This window comes from Scyliorhinus canicula, chromosome 6, assembly GCF_902713615.1.
Source record: "Scyliorhinus canicula chromosome 6, sScyCan1.1, whole genome shotgun sequence".
In the NCBI taxonomy this organism is placed as follows: Eukaryota; Metazoa; Chordata; class Chondrichthyes; order Carcharhiniformes; family Scyliorhinidae; genus Scyliorhinus; species Scyliorhinus canicula.
In genome coordinates this window covers 13055301-13073447 of record NC_052151.1, presented here as the reverse complement: position 1 = coordinate 13073447, position 18147 = coordinate 13055301, and the positions used below count along the sequence as shown (strand labels likewise).

Below are 18147 nucleotides of genomic sequence, written 5' to 3'. Positions count from 1 at the left end.
AATTCCTTCCCCATCAGAAAAAAAGTGCTTGGGACCTTGGGCAGTGAGAAAGCAGAACCTGGCTTGCATTTCCGTAGGTCACATGGGGAGAGGAAGGGAAGGGATGTCGGGAGTGATTGAGGAATGGACCAGGATACTGCAGAAGGAATAATCTCTTTGGACGACTGAAAGGTGGAGGGAATATGTCTCTTGTGGTGTCAGCATTGAGGGTGAGATTGTGTTTGATAAATTTATTAATGTTTATGAGGTATAATTAGCAAGAGTAGCACCAGTGGATGTGGTATGTTTGGATTTTCAGTAGGCATTCAATAAAGGTGGCACACAACTGGCTGTTACACAACATTAGGGCTCATGGGATTGGAGGTAGTATATAAACATGGATTGGGGATTGGCTAATAAACAGAAAACAGATTAGAAATAAACATGTGTGGGATGGCAGGGATGAACGGAGGAAGTACCACAAGGAGCAAGACTTGCACCTCAGATATTTACAATCTTCACCAATGGCTTAGATGCAGGGGCCAAGTGTAAGAAATCCAGTTTCTGACCATTCAAAGCAAGGCAGGAAAGCAAGCTGTGAAGACATTATAATGTGGTCACAGAGTAGTTCCAGAGTGTTCACAGACATGATGTGAGCATGCGTGAAATTATACACTTTGATTGGAAAAATGGAAAAGCGGATATTTTTAAAAGGCGAGGCAGGAATAAATCTTGGGATTCACAGGGATTGGGTCTCTGTATATAACCACAGGAATTAATGTGCGGGTACAACAAACAATTTGGAAGGCAAATGCATGTTGGCCTTTATTGCAAGGAGGTTGGAGTATAAGAGGTTGTCTTGAGAGTTATACAGGTCTTGGACACCTGGAATACTGTGCACAATTTTGGCCTCCTAACCCTAGGGAATACTTGGCTTAGAGTGGGATGCAATAAAGGTGAACAATAATAATAATAATAATAATTGTCACAAGTAGGCTTCAATGAAATTACCGCGAAAAGCCCCTAGTCGCCACATTCTGGCGCCTGTTCAGGGAGGCCGGTACGGGAATTGAACCCACACTGCTGGCCTTGTTCTGCATTACAAGCCAGCTGAGTAGAATGGGTTATATTCTTTGGAGTTTAGATGAATATCACAAGATCTCAATGAAACAAAATTCCTCAAAAGGCTTGATAGGCAGGATGTTGAATTTATTTCCCCCGGTTGAAGAATTAAAATTAGGGAAAAGGGATCAACCATTTAGTGATAACCTCCTGGCTCCTCGGCATTGGATGTGGGGGTTACCCCAAAGATGGGCTGGGAATTCCTCTCGGAATTCGGTTTTCGGAGAGCATTTGCACCACAATTGTCCAGAAGCACCAACTTCTCCTGGGTAATCGTGCTGGGAACGATTTGACAAAGCGGTTAAATTGTTTACTTACATGGTTCCACCAGTGCTACACTAAGTTACTCTGAAAAAGGTAGAAGAAATAAAACCGCTTCAAACTTCAGCATAACTGTTTGAAGTACCGTGGGCAGCACGGCATCACAGAGGTCAGCACGGTTGCTTCACAGCTCCAGGGTCCCAGGTTCCATTCCCGGCTTGGGTCACTGTTCGGAGTCTGCACGTTCGCCCAGTGTCTGCGTGGGTTTCCTCCAGGTGCTTCAGTTTCCTCCCACAGTCCAAAGATGTGCAGGTTAGGTGGATTAACCATGTTAAATTGCCCCTTTAGTGTCCAAAAAGAATAGGTGGGGTTACTGGGATAGGATGGAGGTGTGGGCCTTGTAAATAGTGCGCTCTTTACAAGGGCCGGTGCAAACCCGATGGGCTGAATGGCCTCCTTCTACATTGCTGATTCTAAGATACCCACACGGGGCTGCCTGGGCTCCACCCACACAAAGCACTCTCCTCCCCCACCCGGCCCAATCAGAGAAACTCTCCTCACCCACAGCCCCCCCTGACCCCACCGCTAGTGCTGGAAAAAAGGGGCAGATTATTGAAGATATTCATGACTCAGATCGATATATTTTTTGGGTGTTAGGGAATTAAAGGATATGGGCTTTGGCTGGAAAGTATTTTTGTCACAGGATGTGGGTGTTGTTGGCCAGACCAGCATTGATCAACTTTCCCTAATTGCCCTGGAGAAGGTGGTGGTGAGCTGCCGGATTGAACTACTGCAGTCCACGTGGTGTAGATACACCCACAGTGCTGTTAGGGAAGGAGTTCCAGCATTTTGACCCAGTAACACCTCAGCCATATATTTCCAAGTCAGGATAGTGAGTATCTTGGGGGTGAACTTGCAGACGGTCTGGTTCCCATGTATCTGCTGCCTTTGCCCCGGTCACTGATGGTCAGATTCTCTCATGTTGCAAATAGCTATCACCTGGAACTTGGGTGGTGTGATTTTCTTTGCTATTTATCTGCTCGAGTCTGAATGTTGTCCAGGTTTCTCTCTATGTGCAGGACAGGAAGAGCAGATAGAGAGGGAAGTCACCATGTACATAGAAGCTACAAATGAAAATCAACACCAAGACACTGGCTTATTCTCTCTCATTAGCATCAGATCATTTCAAACAGTTTGAAACAACACAGTAATGATAACATTTGCATTGTGCAGATGCTCAATTTATCTTTTTCAAAGCATGGATCCTTTCCCCTCCTACAATTTTCTACCCTTTTCTTTCCCTGCCCAGAAATGACTCCCCCTGTAAACGCTCCATTTGGGCTCACTTGGAACTGGCAGTTCCGGAGATGGGAATGGTAATCGTGCTGAGATGAACCCCAGGCCAAGCATTCTAGGACATAGAAATATAGAAAAGAGAAGCAGAGGGAGGCCATTCGGCCCTTTGAGCCTGCTCTGCCATTCATTAAGATCATGGTTGATCGGCAAGTTCATTTCCCTGATCCCACCTTCCCTCCAGCCTGGACAGTGGACCAGCCACGGTGCCAGTCTGATAACCTTTCCTCCATTTTGCTGCCCCTCTCTGCCAGTATCAACCCCGTCTCCACATAGCAACGGGCAGGCAACAACTGTAGGCATCCTCCAGTGGCTCAGCAAAATGGATGTTTTTCAGGTGGTGTACAATCAATGGAATATCACAGGCCAGTCAGGTACAGTCCTCACCTCACACCCAAAGCTCTCCCTCCCCCTGCCAGTCAACAGGGAGCAAACAGGAGAAAGAGACCTGGCTGGTTTTAATACCTCACCAGCACGGAGGAGGAACTGTAGCACCCAACTATTGCTGTGTCTGAATTCAAGCTATTAATGTATGGACCAGGGATTGAACCCACATAGAAATTACAACAGGCACACAATCCATTTGGCCCAACAAGCCCTTGCTGGTATTTACCCTCCATACCAGCCTGGTACCCAGTCTAACAGTCCATGAGGAACAAACGGGCATCAAACAGCAACTCACCACAATCAGTCCGTTCAGATGGGTTGGGAATGTAGGGGGGGGGGGGGGGGACAGACAGAAGAAACAATTTCAAAATGTTTTGCTCTACGGTATCAATGTGACGTTTATTTTTTCAAAGCAACATAAATTGGTTACATTATTTTCTAACTGTTAATCTACACAGGATGACACAATAAACCATAATTTTAACACCAGAGGGAATAGGAATATTACCAGGTTCAATGCTGACCAATTCTAGGTAAATTGTTCAGTGTCCCTCTTCACTCAGAATGAAGTGCATGTCCCATTAATTATTTACATACCTCGAAGTTAGGTTAACATTTTAAAACAATGACAATTTGTCATTTATCCGAAGTGTTCAGAAATTAAAATAAATACAAATTTCAGTTAATGTAGTGGGTGTAGGTGCAATACTTCATCTTGACCATTACGAGAGTCGGCCAGTGATACAACCCATTCTTCAGAAGGCAAAACAGAAAATATATTTTATTAAATTTAGAGTACAATTAAGGGACTATTTAGTGTGGCGAACCCACCGACCCTGCACATCTTTGGGCTGTGGGGGTGAGACTCATGCAGACACGAGGACAGGCAAAACAGAAAATAACCTCATGTCTGGGACCAGAACCTCTGATGAAATTAAATGAAAATCGCTAATTGTCACGAGTAGGCTTCAATGATGTTACTATGAAAAGCCCCTAGTCGCCACATTCATTCACCTGTTCGGGGAGGCTGGTAGGGGAATTGAACCGTGCTGCTGGCCTGCCTTGGTCTGCTTTAAAAGCCAGCGATTTAGCCCAGTGTGCTAAACTAGCCCACAGACACCCACAGCCATAGAAACACCCATACCACCAAGAGACCGAGAACATCGCCCTCTGGGAGCACTCACAGCCAGAGAACATCGCCCTCTGGGAGCACTCACAGCCAGAGAACATCACCCTCTGGGAGCACACCCAGCCCGAGAACATCGCCCTCTGGGAGCACTCACAGCCCGAGAACATCGCCCTCTGGGAGCACTCACAGCCAGAGAACATCGCCCTCTGGGAGCACTCACAGCCAGAGAACATCGCCCTCTGGGAGCACTCCCAGCCCGAGAACATCGCCCTCTGGGAGCACTCAGCCCAAGAACATCGCCCTCTGGGAGCACTCTCAGCCAGAGAACATCGCCCTCTGGGAGCACTCCCAGCCCGAGAACATCGCCCTCTGGGAGCACTCCCAGCCCGAGAACATCGCCCTCTGGGAGCACTCACAGCCAGAGAACATCGCCCTCTGGGAGCACTCCCAGCCCGAGAACATCGCCCTCTGGGAGCACTCCCAGCCAGAGAACATCGCCCTCTGGGAGCACCCACAGCCCGAGAACATCGCCCTCAGAGCACTCCCAGCCAGAGAACATCGCCCTCTGGGAGCACCCACAGCCCGAGAACATCGCCCTCAGAGCACTCCCAGCCCGAGAACATCGCCCTCAGAGCACTCCCAGCCCGAGAACATCGCCCTCTGGGAGCACCCACAGCCAGAGAACATCACCCTCTGGGAGCACTCACAGCCAGAGAACATCGCCCTCTGGGAGCACTCTCAGCCCAAGAACATCGCCCTCTGGGAGCACCCACAGCCCAAGAACATCGCCCTCTGGGAGCACCCACAGCCAGAGAACATCGCCCTCTGGGAGCACCCACAGCCAGAGAACATCGCCCTCTGGGAGAACCCACAGCCAGAGAACATCGCCCTCTGGGAGCACCCACAGCCCGAGAACATCGCCCTCTGGGAGCACCCACAGCCAGAGAACATCACCCTCAGAGCACCCACAGCCCGAGAACATCGCCCTCTGGGAGCAGCCACAGCCCGAGAACATCGCCCTCTGGGAGAACCCACAGCCAGAGAACATCACCCTCAGAGCACCCACAGCCCGAGAACATCGCCCTCTGGGAGCAGCCACAGCCCAAGAACATCGCCCTCTGGGAGCAGCCGCAGCCACAGAACATCGCCCTCTGGGAGCACCCACAGCCAGAGAACATCGCCCTCTGGGAGCACTCCCAGCCAGAGAACATCGCCCTCTGGGAGCACCCACAGCCAGAGAACATCGCCCTCTGGGAGCACCCACAGCCCGAGAACATCGCTCTCTGGGAGCACCCACAGCCCGAGAACATCGCCCTCTGGGAGCACCCACAGCCAGAGAACATCGCCCTCTGGGAGCACTCACAGCCCGAGAACATCGCCCTCTGGGAGCACTCACAGCCCGAGAACATCGCCCTCTGGGAGCACCCACAGCCCAAGAACATCGCTCTCTGGGAGCGCACTCAGCCAGAGAACATCGCCCTCTGGGAGCACCCACAGCCAGAGAACATCGCCCTCTGGGAGCAGCCACAGCCAGAGAACATCGCCCTCTGGGAGCACCCACAGCCCGAGAACATCGCCCTCTGGGAGCACCCACAGCCCGAGAACATCGCCCTCTGGGAGCACCCACAGCCCGAGAACATCGCCCTCTGGGAGCACCCACAGCCAGAGAACATCGCCCTCTGGGAGCACCCACAGCCAGAGAACATCGCTCTCTGGGAGCACTCCCAGCCCGAGAACATCGCCCTCTGGGAGCACCCACAGCCAGAGAACATCGCTCTCTGGGAGCACCCACAGCCAGAGAACATCGCCCTCTGGGAGCACTCAGCCCGAGAACATCGCCCTCTGGGAGCACTCAGCCCGAGAACATCGCCCTCTGGGAGCACCCACAGCCCGAGAACATCGCCCTCTGGGAGCACCCACAGCCCGAGAACATCGCCCTCTGGGAGCACCCACAGCCCGAGAACATCGCCCTCTGGGAGCACCCAGACCAGCCACAGCCTGGGAAACACCCTCCCTGGGCCACCCACAGCCAGGGAAACACCCTCCCCGGGCCACCCACAGCCTGGAAAACACCCTGCCTGGGCCACCCACAGCCTGGAAAACACCCTGCCTGGGCCACCCACAGCCTGGGAAACACCCTCCCCCGACCACCCACAGCCTGGAAAACACCCTCCCCCGACCACCCACAGCCTGGAAAACACCCTGCCTGGGCCACCCACAGCCTGGAAAACACCCTGCCTGGGCCAGTCACAGCCTGGGAAACACCCTCCCTGGGCCAGCCACAGCCAGGGAAACACCCTCCCTGGGCCACCCACAGCCTGGGAAACACCCTCCCCAGACCACCCACAGCCTGGGAAACACCCTCCCCAGACCACCCACAGACAGGGAAACACCCTCCCCAGACCACCCACAGACAGGGAAACACCCTCCCTGGGCCACCCACAGCCAGGGAAACACCCTCCCTGGGCCACCCACAGCCAGGGAAACACCCTCCCTGGGCCACCCACAGCCAGGGAAACACCCTCCCTGGGCCACCCACAGCCTGGGAAACTCTCTCCCTGGGCCACCCACAGCCAGGGAAACACCCTCCCCAGACCACCCACAGACAGGGAAACACCCTCCCTGGGCCACCCACAGCCAGGGAAACACCCTCCCTGGGCCAGCCACAGCCAGGGAAACACCCTCCCTGGGCCAGCCACAGCCTGGAAAACACCCTCCCCCAGACCACCCACAGACAGGGAAACACCCTCCCCCAGACCACCCACAGACAGGGAAACACCCTCCCCCAGACCACCCACAGCCAGGGAAACACCCACCCCAGACCACCCACAGCCAGGGAAACACCCACCCTGGGCCACCCACAGCCAGGGAAACACCCTCCCTGGGCCAGCCACAGCCAGGGAAACACCCACCCTGGGCCAATCCCTGGGCCACCCACAGCCAGGGAAACACCCTCCCTGGGCCAATCCCTGGGCCACCCACAGCCAGGGAAACACCCTCCCTGGGCCAATCCCTGGGCCACCCCCAGCCTGGGAAACACCCTCCCTGGGCCACCCACAGCCTGGGAAACACCCTCCCCAGACCACCCACAGCCTGGGAAACACCCTCCCCAGACCACCCACAGCCTGGGAAACACCCTCCCCAGACCACCCACAGCCAGGGAAACACCCTCCCTGGGCCAGCCACAGCCAGGGAAACACCCTCCTCAGACCACCCACAGCCAGGGAAACACCCTCCCTGGGCCACCCACAGCCTGGGAAACACCCACCCTGGGCCACCCACAGCCTGGGAAACACCCTCCCTGGGCCACCCACAGCCTGGGAAACACCCTCCCCAGACCACCCACAGCCTGGGAAACACCCTCCCCAGACCACCCACAGCCTGGGAAACACCCTCCCCAGACCACCCACAGCCTGGGAAACACCCTGCCTGGGCCACCCACAGCCTGGGAAACACCCTCCCTGGGCCACCCACAGCCTGGGAAACACCCTCCCTGGGCCACCCACAGCCTGGGAAACACCCTGCCTGGGCCACCCACAGCCAGGGAAACACCCTCCCCAGACCACCCACAGACAGGGAAACACCCTCCCCGGGCCAGCCACAGCCAGGGAAACACCCTCCCCAGACCACCCACAGACAGGGAATCAGCTCTGGGAGATCCACTGTCCAAGACTCCAGCCTTGGAACAGCCACAATAGAGAATATCATCACTCCCATCAACCACAGGCTAAACACCTCTCCCCCCCCCCCCCCCCCCCCATTGACATGTACGAGGGCACAAATTAATTCTAGGCTACCCATCAACCCTTTGGACAAGCATCCCGAGAGCCAAGATTAGTTGTCTTCAGGGAGTTCAACTGTGATGAACGTTAGAGAAACTCCACGTGCCGTGGTAAGCTGTCAGCACCGTGAACCGTGGCTGGCTATTCTTCCCTCTCATCTCCAGATGACTGAAATCTCAGGCTGCAGATTGCAAATCAGTGGCAGGCAATCTGAACCAGTGTTGATATCCACCCTCGATTGTTGTAAGAGAGACAAGGTCCTGATCCCGGAGCCTTGCAAACAATTAAAAACAAAACTTGCTCATCAACTTTCTCTTCCGAATATATTCTGGAATTTAAAGGTATTATATATTTATATGTGTAATATATATTCAAGAAACATTTACATTTTCTTACTTCTTCCTTTGAAAGACAGTAGGAGAGTGACTGATAGGTACTGGAACAAATGTTTAATACGTGTCCTCAGTTGGAAAGGTACTTGAGGAAAGGACTCGGAATCATTTCAGTGAAAATCGATGTGGTGATTTAGGAATGAGAGAGAAGCAAGTAAATGGGGGAGCTGAATATCTTTCCATATTCTCTTCACACATTGGTAGGCTGTCTTTGGGAAGACAAGTGCCATGTGAATAGGGTATAAAAAGCAGCTTGGATTAAGCGTGTCACAGACAGCGGGAGCAGAATCATATGTTTAAGCCTGATTGATGATTCAAAATGTAAATTCCTGGGTCTCCTAGCCAACATTGGCTGTGACTCTTTCCCCACCCCGCCTAGCCAACATTGGCTGTGACTCTTTCCCCACCCCGCCTAGCCAACATTGGCTGTGACTCTTTCCCCACCCCGCCTAGCCAACATTGGCTGTGACTCTTTCCCCACCCCGCCTAGCCCACATTGGCTGTGACTCTTTCCCCACCCCGCCTAGCCCACATTGGCTGTGACTCTTTCCCCACCCCGCCTAGCCCACATTGGCTGTGACTCTTTCCCCACCCCGCTGGTTATACGGTACGGTCAGTGCAGCTGCTGCAGAGGATAACTTAATGGATAGAAACTGGCAATGGGGAACGAGGATGGAAAATAACAAATTTACTCCTCCCAACCACAGATTCTTCTTGGGCTGCAAGACACAATTTTAGATTTTAGAATGGAACATTTGAGAATGTTTATAGAGACTTGCAGTTAGCTGTTTAAGGCCGGTGTTAATTGAAGTACCATCACATTGGGAATGAGAAACAGGTTCTCGTCTGTATCGGGTCTTTGCCATTAGTTCTTTTTAATGTATTCACAAGGTGATAGAGTGATCCAGACCTTTCCAGGACAGAAACTGCCTCCCATCTTCATCCTGGACAACAACAGGGGCGAGAGTCAGAGAACCACAGAAACAGCCTGTTCTTAACTTGTGACTTGACGACTCTGCTTTAACTTTACTGAAAAGCGGAGTCACTGTATGTGGGGAAAGTGGGGAAGGGAAATCAGGATGTCATATTTCAGTTCTTGGCCACTTGAATAAGATCCTTCTAGGAGACAGGCCATGCACTTGGAGAGAAGGCAGCACGGGCCAACAGATAGGTTAATCTCCGTTTTCTGTCTCTTAAGAAATTGAACAACCCGTGTCTTTCTGGGATTTCAGGTCTGGCTCCTTCACAGGCTTCACCTCCTCTTCCTTTTTATCCTTGGCCTAAAAGGGAGATCAGATTGCATTAATCATCACATTTTGCAAGTGTTGGCCAAGCACAGAGTCCTGGATTCTAACTGAACAACATAGTTAAGACCATAAGACCATAAGACATAGGAGTGGAAGTAAGGCCATTCGGCCCATCGAGTCCACTCCGCCATTCAATCATGGCTGATGGGCATTTCAACTCCACCTACCAGCATTCTCCCCGTAGCCCTTAATCCCTCGCGACATCAAGAATTTATCTATCTCTGCCTTGAAGCCATTTAGCGTCCCGGCCTCCACTGCACTCCGCGGCAATGAATTCCACAGGCCCACCACTCTCTGGCTGAAGAAATGTCTCCGCATTTCTGTTCTGAATTTACCCCCTCTAATTCTAAGCCTGTGCCCACGGTCCTCGTCTCCTCGCCTAACGGAAACAGTTTCTTTGCGTCCACCCTTTCTAAGCCATGTATTATCTTGTAAGTTTCTATTAGATCTCCCCTTAACCTTCTAAACTCCAATGAATACAATCCCAGGATCCTCAGCCGTTCATCATATGTTAGACCCGCCATTCCAGGGATCATCCATGTGAATCTCCGCTGGACACGCTCCAGTGCCAGTATGTCCTTCCTGAGATGTGGGGCCCAAAACTGGACACAGTACTCCAAATGGGGCCTAACCAGAGCCTTATAAAGGCTCAGTAGCACATCGCTGCTTTTATATTCCAACCCTCTTGAGATAAATGACAACATTGCATTCGCTTTCTTAATCACAGATTCAACCTGCATGTTTACCTTTAGGGAATCCTCGACTAGCACTCCCAGATCCCTTTGTACTTTGGCTTTATGAATTTTCTCACCGTTAGTCTATGCTTGGATTCTTTTTTCCAAAGTGCAAGACCTCACATTTTCTCACGTTGAATTGCATCAGCCATTTCCTGCACCACTCTCCCAAACTGTCTAGATCCTTCTGCAGCCTCCCCACTTCCTCAGCACTACCTGCCTGACCACCTAACTTCGTATCATCGGCAAACTTCGCTAGAATGCCCCCAGTCCCTTCATCCAGATCATTAATATATATGGTGAACAGCTGCGGCCCCAACACTGAACCCTGTGGGACACCGCTGGTCACCGGCTGCCATTCCGAAAAAGAACCTTTTATCCCAACTCTCTGCCTTCTGTCAGACAGCCAATCCTCAACCCATGCCAGTAGCTCACCTCGAACACCATGGGCCCTCACCTTACTCAGCAGCCTCCTGTGTGGCACCTTATCAAAGGCCTTTTGGAAATCCAGACAGACCACATCCACTGGGTTTCCCTGGTCTAACCTACTTGTCACCTCCACAAAGAATTCTAACAGGTTCGTCAGGCACGACCTCCCCTTACTAAATCCATGTTGACTTGTTCTAATCCGACCCTGCTCTTCCAAGAATTTAGAAATCTCATCCTTAACGATCGATTCTAGAATTTTACCAACAACCGAGGTTAGGCTAATTGGCCTATAATTTTCCATCTTTTGTCTTGATCCTTTCTTGAACAAGGGAGTTACAACAGCGATCTTCCAATCGTCCGGGACTTTCCCTGACTCCAGTGATTTTTGAAAGATCTCAACCAACGCTTCCGCTATTTCTTCAGCCACCTCCCTCAGAACTCTAGGGTGTAGCCCATCGGGGCCAGGAGATTTGTCAATTTTAAGACCTTTTAGCCTTTTTAGCACCATCTCTTTTGTAATGGCAACCATACTCAACTCAGACCCCTGACCCTCTATAATTTTTGGGATATTACTCATGTCTTCCACTGTGAAGACAGACGCAAAGTACTTATTAAGTTCTCCAGCCATTTCCTCGTCTCCCATCACTAGCCTTCCGGAATCAGTTTGAATTGGCCCAATGTCTACTTTGGCCTGTCGTTTGTTTCTTATGTATTGAAATAAACTTTTACTATCATTTCTTATATTACTGGCTAGCCTGCCTTCATATTTGATCCTCTCCTTCCTTATTTGTCTCTTTGTTAACCTCTGTTTGTTTTTATAGCCTTCCCAATCTTCTGATTTCCCAGTGCTTTTGGCCACTTTATAGGATCTCTCTTTTTCTTTGATACATTTCCTGACCTCCTTTGTCAGCCATGGCTGTCTAATCCCTCCCCGGATAATCTTTCTTTTCTTGGGGATGAACCTCTGTACAGTGTCCTCAATTATGCATACAAACTCCTGCCATTTTTGCTCTGCTGTCTTCCCCACTAGGGTCTGCTTCCAGTCGATTTTCGCCAGTTCCTCTCTCATGCCCTCGTAATTACCTTTATTTAACTAACACCATTACATCCGATTTTGCCTTCTCTCTTTCAAACTGCAGACTGAACTCAACCATATTATGATCGCTGCTTCCTAAGTGTTCCCTTACTTTAAGATCTTTTATAAAGTCAGGTTCATTACATAGGACTAGGTCCAGAATAGCCTGCTCCCTTGTGGGCTCCATGACAAGCTGTTCCAAAAAGCCATCTTGTAAGCATTCCATGAATTCCTTTTCTTTGGATCCACTGGCTACGTTATTTACCCAATCCACCTGCATATTGAAGTCCCCCATGATCACCGTGACCTTGCCTTTCTGACATGCCTTTTCTATTTCCCGGTACATGTTGCGCCCCTGGTCCTGACCACTGTTAGGAGGTCTGTACATAACTCCCATTATGGTTTTTTTTGCCTTTGTGGTTCCTCAATTCTACCCACACAGACTCCACATCATCCGACCCTATGTTGTTTAGTGCCATAGATTTAATTTTGTTCTTAACTAACAAGGCAACCCCACCATAGTTACATAGGAACAGAAGTAGGCAGTTCAGCCCTCCGAGCCTGCTCCGCCATTCAATCAGATCATGGTTGATCTCTTCCTGGTCTCATCCACCTCCCGACCTGTTCCCAATATCCCTTTAACCCATTTTACATCTCATTCTTGAAACCATTTAATGATTTAGGGGCCTCACGGTAGCATGGTGGTTAGCATCAATGCTTCACAGCTCCAGGGTCCCAGGTTCGATTCCCGGCTGGGTCACTGTCTGTGTGGAGTCTGCACGTCCTCCCCGTGTGTGCGTGGGTTTCCTCCGGGTGCTCCGGTTTCCTCCCACAGTCCAAAGATGTGCGGGTTAGGTGGATTGGCCATGCTAAATTGCCCGTAGTGTAAGGTTAATGGGGGGATTGTTGGGTTACGGGTATACGGGTTACGTGGGTTTAAGTAGGGTGATCATTGCTCGGCACAACATGAGGGCCGAAGGGCCTGTTCTGTGCTGTACTGTTCTATGATTCGGACTCCAACGCACTATGGGGCAGCGAGTTCCACAAATTCACCACACTGCGAGTAGTTGTTCCTCCTCATCTCAGTTTTAAATCTATCGCCTCTCCCCATCCCCACCCCACCCCCTTCCCCCGCCCCATCCCCCATCCCCACCCCACCGTGACACCTCGTTCTAGATTACCCTCAAAGGCAGAACATTTGGTCTAGGTTTACTTTATCGATCCCTTTTAGTATTTTATATACCTCGATCAGATCCCCATTTCATCCTTCCAAACTCCAGAGAGTATAAGCCCAAACGGTTTAGTCTCTCTTAATCCCCGGAATCAACCTGGTGAATCTCCTCTGAACTGTCTCCAACGCACCACATCCTTCCTCAAATAAGGAGACCAAAACTGGACACAATACTCCAGATGTGGCCTCCCCAACACCTGCACAATTGCAACAACACTTCTCTACTTTTATACTCCAGTCCTTTAGCAATAAACACTAACATTCCATTTGCCTTTTTAAATTACATGCTGTACCTGCATACCGACTTTGTGATTCATGAACAAAGACGCCCAGACCCCTCCGCCCAGACGCATTTTGGATCTGTTTTCCGTTGCGATAATAACTTGCCTTTCTATGTTTTTTTGCCAAAAATGGGTAACGTATGCACATTAAACTCCATCTACCAAATTTTGGTCCTTTCCCTTGGTCTAACTATATTCGTCTGTAAAATCTTCATCTCCTCTTCAGTGGCTGCTTTCCCACCCATTTTAGCATCAGCTACGAATTTTGCTACGTTACACTCTGTCCCTGCTTGCACATCATTTATACATATTGTAAACAGTGAACCCCCGGGGACTGACCCCTGCGGCACCCCCGAGGACTGACCCCTGCGGCACCCCCGAGGACTGACCCCTGCGGCACCCCCGAGGACTGACACCTGCGGCACCCCCGGGGACTGACCCCCGCGGCACCCCCGAGGACTGACACCTGCGGCACCCCCGAGGACTGACCCCTGCGGCACCCCCGGGGACTGACCCCTGAGGCACCCCCGGGGACTGACCCCTGAGGCACCCCCGGGGACTGACCCCTGAGGCACCCCCGGGGACTGACCCCTGAGGCACCCCCGGGGACTGACCCCTGAGGCACCCCCGAGGACTGACCCCTGCGGCACCCCCGGGGACTGACCCCTGAGGCACCCCCGGGGACTGACCCCCGCGGCACCCCCGGGGACTGACCCGAGGCAGCCGATAGTTACAGTTTGCCAGCCTGAGAAGGACCCATATACCATGACCCTCTGTCGCCTGTCATTCAGCCAGTCCTCAATCCAATCATGTACTCTACCCTCTGTGCCTGCGGTCTCACCTTCTGGATCAGAAGCTAGTCGCCAACGGGGCCGGGTGCGGGATGCCAACTGGGCCGGGTGCGGGATGCCAACGGGGCCGGGTGCGGGATGCCAACTGGGCCAACGGGGCCGGGTGCGGGATGCCAACGGGGCCGGGTGCGGGATGCCAACTGGGCCGGGTGCGGGATGCCAACTGGGCCGGGTGCGGGATGCCAACGGGGCCGGGTGCGGGATGCCAACGGGGCCGGGTGCGGGATGCCAACTGGGCCGAGTGCGGGATGCCAACTGGGCCGAGTGCGGGATGCCAACTGGGCCGAGTGCGGGATGCCAACTGGGCCGAGTGCGGGATGCCAACTGGGCCGAGTGCGGGATGCCAACGGGGCCAACGGGGCCGGGTGCGGGATGCCAACTGGGCCAACGGGGCCGGGATGCCAACGGGGCCGGGTGCGGGATGCCAACGGGGCCGGGTGCGGGATGCCAACGGGGCCGGGTGCGGGATGCCAACGGGGCCAACGGGGCCGGGTGCGGGATGCCAACTGGGCCGGGTGCGGGATGCCAACTGGGCCGGGTGCGGGATGCCAACGGGGCCGGGTGCGGGATGCCAACTGGGCCGGGTGCGGGACGCCAACTGGGCCGGGTGCGGGATGCCAACTGGGCCGGGTGCGGGATGCCAACGGGGCCGGGTGCGGGATGCCAACTGGGCCGGGTGCGGGATGCCAACGGGGCCGGGTGCGGGATGCCAACGGGGCCGAGTGCGGGATGCCAACGGGGCCAACGGGGCCGGGTGCGGGATGCCAACGGGGCCGGGTGCGGGATGCCAACTGGGCCGGGTGCGGGACGCCAACTGGGCCGGGTGCGGGATGCCAACTGGGCCGGGTGCGGGATGCCAACGGGGCCGGGTGCGGGATGCCAACGGGGCCGGGTGCGGGATGCCAACGGGGCCGGGTGCGGGATGCCAACGGGGCCGAGTGCGGGATGCCAACGGGGCCGAGTGCGGGATGCCAACGGGGCCAACGGGGCCGGGGGCGGGATGCCAACTGGGCCAACGGGGCCGGGTGCGGGATGCCAACGGGGCCGGGTGCGGGATGCCAACTGGGACGGGTGCGGGATGCCAACGGGGCCGGGTGCGGGATGCCAACGGGGCCGGGTGCGGGATGCCAACTGGGCCAACGGGGCCGGGTGCGGGATGCCAACGGGGCCGGGTGCGGGATGCCAACTGGGCCGGGTGCGGGATGCCAACTGGGCCAACGGGGCCGGGTGCGGGGATGCCAACGGGGCCGGGTGCGGGATGCCAACGGAGCCGGGTGCGGGATGCCAACTGGGCCAACGGGGCCGGGGTGCGGGATGCCAACTGGGCCGGGTGCGGGATGCCAACTGGGCCGGGTGCGGGATGCCAACTGGGCCGGGTGCGGGATGCCAACTGGGCCGGGTGCAGGATGCCAACTGGGCCGGGTGCGGGATGCCAACGGGGCCGGGATGCCAACAGGGCCGTGTGCTGGATGCTAACGGGCAGGGTGCTAACGGGCAGGGTGCTAACGGGCAGGGCGCGGGATGCTAACGGGCAGGGTGCGGGATGCTAACGGGCAGGGTGCGGGATGCTAACGGGCAGGGCGCGGGATGCTAACGGGCAGGGTGCTAACGGGCAGGGTGCGGGATGCTAACGGGCAGGGTGCGGGATGCTAACGGGCAGGGGCGGGATGCTAACGGGCAGGGTGCGGGATGCTAACGGGCAGGGTGCGGGATGCTAACGGGCAGGGTGCGGGATGCTAACGGGCAGGGTGCGGGATGCTAACGGGCAGGGTGCGGGATGCTAACGGGCAGGGTGCGGGATGCTAACGGGCAGGGTGCGGGATGCTAACGGGCAGGGTGCGGGATGCTAACGGGCAGGGTGCTAACGGGCAGGGTGCTAACGGGCAGGGTGCTAACGGGCAGGGTGCTAACGGGCAGGGTGCGGGATGCTAACGGGCAGGGGGCGGGATGCTAACGGCAGGGGCGGATGCTAACGGCAGGGGGCGGGATCTAACGGGCAGGGGCGGGATGCTAACGGCAGGGGCGGACCTAACGCGGGGCTCGGGCACGCTAACGGCAGGTGGGGCGGGCGCTAACGGGCTAACGGGCGGACGCTAACGGGCAGGGACGCTAACGGGCAGGACGCTAACGGCAGGGACCTAGGCTAGGGGGCGGGACGCTAACGGCAGGGAGCTAACGGGCAGGGGGCGGGACGCTAACGGCAGGGGCGGGATCAACGGGAACGGGGGGGCGGGACGCCAAAGGGCATGGGGGGTGTTGGGACGCTAACGGGCAGGGGCGGGACGCTAACGGGCAGGGGGCGGGACGCTAACGGGCAGGGGGCGGGACGCTAACGGGCAGGGGGCGGGACGCTAACGGGCAGGGGGCGGGACGCTAACGGGCAGGGGGCGGGACGCTAACGGGCAGGGTGCGGGACGCTAACGGGCAGGGTGCGGGACGCTAACGGGCAGGGTGCGGGACGCTAACGGGCAGGGTGCGGGACGCTAACGGGCAGGGTGCGGGACGCTAACGGGCAGGGTGCGGGACGCTAACGGGCAGGGTGCGGGACGCTAACGGGCAGGGTGCGGGACGCTAACGGGCAGGGTGCGGGACGCTAACGGGCAGGGTGCGGGACGCTAACGGGCAGGGTGCGGGACGCTAACGGGCAGGGTGCGGGACGCTAACGGGCATGGCGTGGACGCTAACGGGCAGGTGCGGGGTGCTAACGGGCAGGGTGCGGGGTGCTAAACGGGCAGGGCGCTAACGGGCAGGGCGCTAACCAGGGCGCTAACGGGCAGGGCGCTAACGGCAGGGCGCTAACGGGCAGGGCGCTAACGGGCGCGGGATGCTAACGGGCAGGGTGCTAACCGGGCAGGTGCGGATGCTAACGGGCCGGGTGCGGGATGCCAACAGGCCAACGGGCAGGGGCGGGACGCTAACGGGCAGGGGGCGGGACGCTAACGGGCAGGGGGCGGGACGCTAACGGGCAGGGGCGGGACGCTAACGGGCAGGGGGCGGGACGCTAACGGGCAGGGGGCGGGACGCTAACGGGCAGGGGGCGGGACGCTAACGGGCAGGGGGCGGGACGCTAACGGGCAGGGGCGGGACGCTAACGGGCAGGGGGCGGGACGCTAACGGGCAGGGGGGCGGGACGCTAACGGGCAGGGGGCGGGACGCTAACGGGCAGGGGGCGGGACGCTAACGGGCAGGGGGCGGGACGCTAACGGGCAGGGGGCGGGACGCTAACGGGCAGGGGGCGGGACGCTAACGGGCAGGGGGCGGGACGCTAACGGGCAGGGGGCGGGACGCTAACGGGCAGGGGGCGGGACGCTAACGGGCAGGGGGCGGGACGCTAACGGGCAGGGGGCGGGACGCTAACGGGCAGGGGGCGGGACGCTAACGGGCAGGGGGCGGGACGCTAACGGGCAGGGGGCGGGACGCTAACGGGCAGGGGGCGGGACGCTAACGGGCAGGGGGCGGGACGCTAACGGGGCAGGGGCGGGACGCTAACGGGCAGGGGGCGGGACGCTAACGGGCAGGGGGCGGGACGCTAACGGGCAGGGGGCGGGACGCTAACAGGCAGGGGCGGGACGCTAACTGGGCAGGGGCGGGACGCTAACGGGCAGGGGGCGGGACGCTAACGGCAGGGGGCGGGATGCTAACGGGCAGGGGCGGGATGCTAACGGGCAGGGGCGGGATGCTAACGGGCAGGGGGCGGGATGCTAACGGGCAGGGTGCGGGATGCTAACGGGCAGGGGGCGGGATGCTAACGGGCAGGGTGCGGGCTGCTAACGGCAGGGTGCGGGATGCTAACGGGCAGGGTGCGGGATGCTACGGGCAGGGTGCGGGATGCTA

The 18147-nt window shown here is 56.3% G+C and overlaps 1 protein-coding gene across 1 annotated transcript in view; it reads right to left on the bottom strand.

The window, feature by feature from the left end:
• Nucleotides 1-9078: 9078 nt before the first annotated feature.
• brox (BRO1 domain and CAAX motif containing) overlaps nucleotides 9079-18147 on the bottom strand; it is a 56909-nt gene continuing 47840 nt past the window's right edge. The window contains exon 12 of the mRNA XM_038798884.1: nucleotides 9079-9685. Coding sequence (XP_038654812.1) covers nucleotides 9599-9685 — 87 coding nt within the window. The 3' untranslated portion in view covers nucleotides 9079-9598. The remainder of the gene's footprint in view (nucleotides 9686-18147) is intronic.